Genomic DNA, 4,727 nt, shown 5'->3' with positions numbered 1-4,727 from the left:
ACATTTACCGCCTTCTGCTCGCTTCGTCTGTATGGTCGCTGCCGACTGTCAATCAAGCCAGCCACGCCCCTTGCTCCGCAAAATTTGGACGATTTTTTAAAAATTCAGTATTGATTTATTTTCAGATTGGCCACCTGATCTCTGGACTTGACCATGAAAACTACTAAGAAAAAATCCTGAGCTGTAGGAATGCGGTATTTCGTGATCTATGATCACTTCTTTTCTAATTCATTTCTATGAGAGCCAGGGCTTTTTGGAGCCAGCAGCTAGTGGACGTAGTGATACTGCAGATTTTTGTGATATTGGCCGGGTTGGCTTCATTTTTCAGGGCCGGTTGCTATGTCCATCTTTTATACAGTCTATGGTTGAATCGTGGCACAGCGTGGACTTGTTTGAGAGTCTTTTGATAACCTGCAGGGGGCAGGTTTTTTTTTTCCAAATCATTATCCTCCTTTGTTGTTCCTGCAAAGACACTTTAATTCCAGTAATCTGCACTAAGACTTGAAAACAAATATTTGAACCTGATTGTGGTTCAATGAAAAGTCACAGGCTCAGGGATCACAACAGGAAGAATCTACTGTCAGTGATGACTATTCGTAGTAAATAATGTCTCATCAACTTGACAAGTGTCTTATTCTGACTATTCAGGTGTATTGATTGCATATTAAAATTAGTGGTTTTAGACCTGCTTATTTAAATATGTGGTTGTATTTATTAGAAAATGGCTGTTGAACAAAAACAAAAATGCACAGACTTTGATTGAAGCATGTATGAACGCATATCTTCATTAAAAGTAGCTGAGAGTTGGTATTTCTCTGTAATTATAACTTCTGCAGCAGCTCATAAATCTGACTTGCAGAACAGGATGTTGTGTTTGACATCACAGTTGCGTAACCGGCTCAGATGGTGGAGAAGAATGATTTCAGGTTGTTTCTTCTTCAAAAGGCCTCAGCTGCTGCACACTCGGCTCTGTTTGCTCACCATGTTTGCAGCTCCTGAGCTCGTTAAGACGGTATAATTACTGACAGTAAGAGATGGAGTAGATTAGGAGCTAAGAGCTGTGATGGCAAAGAAATGAAGCTAATATCTGTTATCTGGTTGATCTTTAAATGACATTTCACCCTCTGAACCCCAAAACCCACCGCTGGGTTTGAAAGGCATGTTGTCTTTAAACAAATCACCAAAATTACACCATTTATCAGAGCCAGAAACTCTGAAAACAAATGGAATTTATAACTTTCCAATGGTCCTTGAAGGGATCATGTGTGACGTGTGGTTCCATCAAGAAAAAGAAACAAATCTAAGCTGAATTTTGTGATATTTTATCAAAACCATTGACATTTTTTTTNCCGGTCACACACAGTTCATGAGGTGGGAGTCTGGTGAAAAGATGAGGTTTTCTGTGCAGACGTGGTGCAGTGACTGGTGGTTTTTATTGAAGTTTATATACGTATGCGCAAGTAGAAGGTTTGTTCTAATGATAACATTAAAATCCATCCATCCATCATTTATACACCGCTTAATCCTCACTAGGGTCATGGGGGGCTGGAGTCTATCCCAGCTGACTCAGGGTGAAGGCAGGGGACACCCTGGACAGGTCACCAGTCTATCACAGGGCTACACTTAGAGACAGACAACCAAGCACACTCACATTCACATTCAGTTTGGACAAAAAAAGCATTGGAAAGGCATCACCGTGAAGTATTTTTTCACTGTTTTGGTATTTTTTTACAAAACAAAGAATCAATGAAATTCAACTGATTTCAAATCTTATATAAACGCTGAATACACTGAGGTACATTATTACATTATTACAAAATAACCAAGTGAAAAAATATAAGCGGTGGAGCAAAGTTAGTAAACAAAATCTAAATTTTGAAAATGAAAACAATATTAATTAGAGCATTTAAACTAATCTACTCAACTAATGTTAATGAAACAGCAGCAGAATAATGGCATTATTCTGAATTTAGTACTTTTGCTTTTACTACTTAAATATATATTTTTATGGTATCTGTGTGAATTAAATATGTTTACAGTGTTTACTTAAATATATACACTTTTCTTAACTCCTCCTTGTGTGATTCCTCTCCACTGAAGTAATTTTTTTTTTTTTTCAATGCATTTATTTGGATAACAAACCCTCTTCACACAATTGGAAAATGTAAAATTACACCTCAGCTTGACTCTGTAGCATTTGTTTCTCCTTTTCCGTGTGTCCAGGAAGCAGGTATTTATAGTAGCCTCCTGTGTGTCCTGCTTCTGTCAATAGAAAAGCCAACATGTTGGTGTCGGTGCTGGTGGACGTGGCTCTCGGCGTTCTGCTCATGTGGTGGCTCTACAGAGACGAGCACATCGCCATGTTGGCCAACACTCTGGTTCCTGCAGCTGATGTGAGTAAACTGTGTTTTATCTGTGTACGTGGTTGGTTTAAGTCCCCATACATTTGTAATCGCTGAGAAAGCGTTTTTATGTCATTTTTTTGTCACATATTTAGTGATATCTGACAAAAAAAGTTTGTTTAGCATCATTGTTCTTAATCATTTTACTACAAAAACAAGCAAACCAAATAATGAATGATTTGGGGAAACATCTTATTGCAGTTTTTCTTACAGATTTTGTCATTTATTTACATTATATGTTTAAAAGCCACAGATTTAAAGCATGTGATGGAGTGTTGACGCCATCAGATGCCATCAAAAACATGACTGGTACATTAAAAGGCAGCGTGAATTTGTTTACGATGTATAAAGTAAAAGGCCAAAGATCACGTATATCACGGTAACATCAGTCCTGAGTTTCCAATGATTTCTATAACTCTGAATTTTCTATGGTCGAATCTTTGAAACGCATGTATCTTTATCTCAAAAAAACAATCGTGCTTTTTAATGTTTCATAGATTTATTAAAGGTCTTTGGATATATGACAAAATCTGCTGCGTCAAAAATGTTCATACAGTGAAGCTAATGTTTAGTTAAAGTCCCCATGGAATCAAATTTGCTGTAAAAAAATTTCTGCAAAGTGGCTCGGTGGTTAGCACCGTTGCCTCGCAGCTAGAAGGTCGCTAGTTCACATCCCAGTGAGGACACCTGGGATCTTTCTGCGTGGAGTTTGCATGTTCTGCGTGGGTTCTCTCAGGGTTCTCCGGCTTCCTCCCACAAGGTCCAAAAACAGCAATACATACAGCGGTGCTAATATTTGGCTAAACATCTCTTGTGTATATTCTCAAAGACATTTTGGTCACTTTAGTTCAAAGAAATGAAACAAAAACCTGTTTTCTTCTACTTGTCTGCTTCTTCTAACTCATAAAACGCTTCTGTTCCATCGAGCTTCATTACAAACAGATATCGTCATGTCATTTGCTGAGCAGATTCAGCATCGGGGTAATTTCAGATGTCTTTTGCTCTGTTTCCTCCTCAGCATGTGGCTAAAGAGCTGGAGCAGCTGCTGCAGTGGCTGATGGGAGCTCCAGCGGGGCTGAAGATGAACCGGGCTCTGGACCAGGTTCTGGGTCGCTTCTTCCTTTATCACATCCACCTCTGGATCAGTGAGTCACAGCACAGAACAGGTTTTAACTTGTGTTTGGATCTTATATCTGGGGGTTTTCACACTAAAATGCCTCCTCCAGGTTACATCCACCTGATGTCTCCATTCATCGAGGGCATCCTGTGGTACGGAGGGCTGTCGGCCTGCCTCGGCCTCACCTTCGCCCTCTCTCTGCTCTCTGACATGGTCGCTCTGTTCACCTTCCACATCTACTGCTTCTACGTCTATGGAGCCAGGTACTAATTATTCATGTCCAGCTACTATAAATGACAACTTTATGCATTTTAATACTCAGTTTAGGTGAAGCTTCTGTGAAAACTGAGCCTCGCTGTGCTGAGTTGCAGTTTCAGACTTTCCTTTTTGTGTGCAGGCCAGAGCTTCAGAATCAGCTGTTTTTTTAGTCTGCAGTATCTTTAGTGTATTTAATGAAGCCATGCAAAGTTTTACCTTCATACTTTGAATATTTTTAGAGTTACAGGCCCAAATTTCACACTTTTTAATGGACCTTTTCCATCATTTCTGAGCCTCATAACTTCATCTGTGTGTAGAGTTGAATCCATAGACTATAAAAGATGGACGTCACCCGTTGGTTTCTGCACTGAGAAAGTGAAGCCAGGGTTTTGCTACTTCCTGGTTGACATCTTGGATTTTTGGAGCCAGTTACGCAAAAATCGTCGGAGGGGGGCGGAGCCATAGGAGCAGCGATTGGTCAGACGGATTGAGAGGCGGGCCCTCTCTGCCCGCCCACATTTACCGCCTTCTGCTCGCTTCGTCTGTATGGTCACTGCCGACTGTCAATTAAACCAGCCACGCCCCTTGCCCCGCAAAATTTGGACGATTTTTTAAAAATTCAGTATTGATTTGTTTTCAGATTGGCCACCTGATCTCTGGACTTGACCATGAAAACTAATTTTAAAAATAATCCTGAGCTGTAGGAATGCGGTGTTTCGTGATCTGTGATCACTTCTTTTCTAATTCATTTCTATGGGAGCCAGGGCTTTTTGGAGCCAGCAGCTAGTGGACGTAGTGATACTGCAGGTTTTTGTGATATTGGCCGGGTTGGCTTCATTTTTCAGGGCCGGTTGCTACGTCCATCTTTTATACAGTCTATGGTTGAATCGTGGCACAGCGTGGACTTGTTTGAGAGTCTTTTGATAACCTGCAGGGGGCAGGTTTTTTTT

General features: G+C 40.4%; 1 protein-coding gene across 1 annotated transcript in view; it reads left to right on the top strand.

Moving 5' to 3' along the window:
* pigq (phosphatidylinositol glycan anchor biosynthesis, class Q) overlaps positions 1–4,727 on the top strand; it is a 36,003-nt gene that overhangs the window by 8,260 nt on the left and 23,016 nt on the right. Inside the window, exons 7-9 of the mRNA XM_008294488.1 lie at positions 2,273–2,393; positions 3,421–3,547; positions 3,629–3,782. Of these exons, the coding sequence (XP_008292710.1) occupies positions 2,273–2,393; positions 3,421–3,547; positions 3,629–3,782 (402 nt within the window). The remainder of the gene's footprint in view (positions 1–2,272; positions 2,394–3,420; positions 3,548–3,628; positions 3,783–4,727) is intronic.

Source organism: Stegastes partitus, unplaced genomic scaffold (assembly GCF_000690725.1).
Source record: "Stegastes partitus isolate 25-593 unplaced genomic scaffold, Stegastes_partitus-1.0.2 Scaffold966, whole genome shotgun sequence".
NCBI lineage: Eukaryota > Metazoa > Chordata > Actinopteri > Pomacentridae > Stegastes > Stegastes partitus.
The sequence above is the reverse complement of the archived record's forward strand: the minus strand, read 5'-3'. Positions and strand labels throughout refer to the sequence as shown.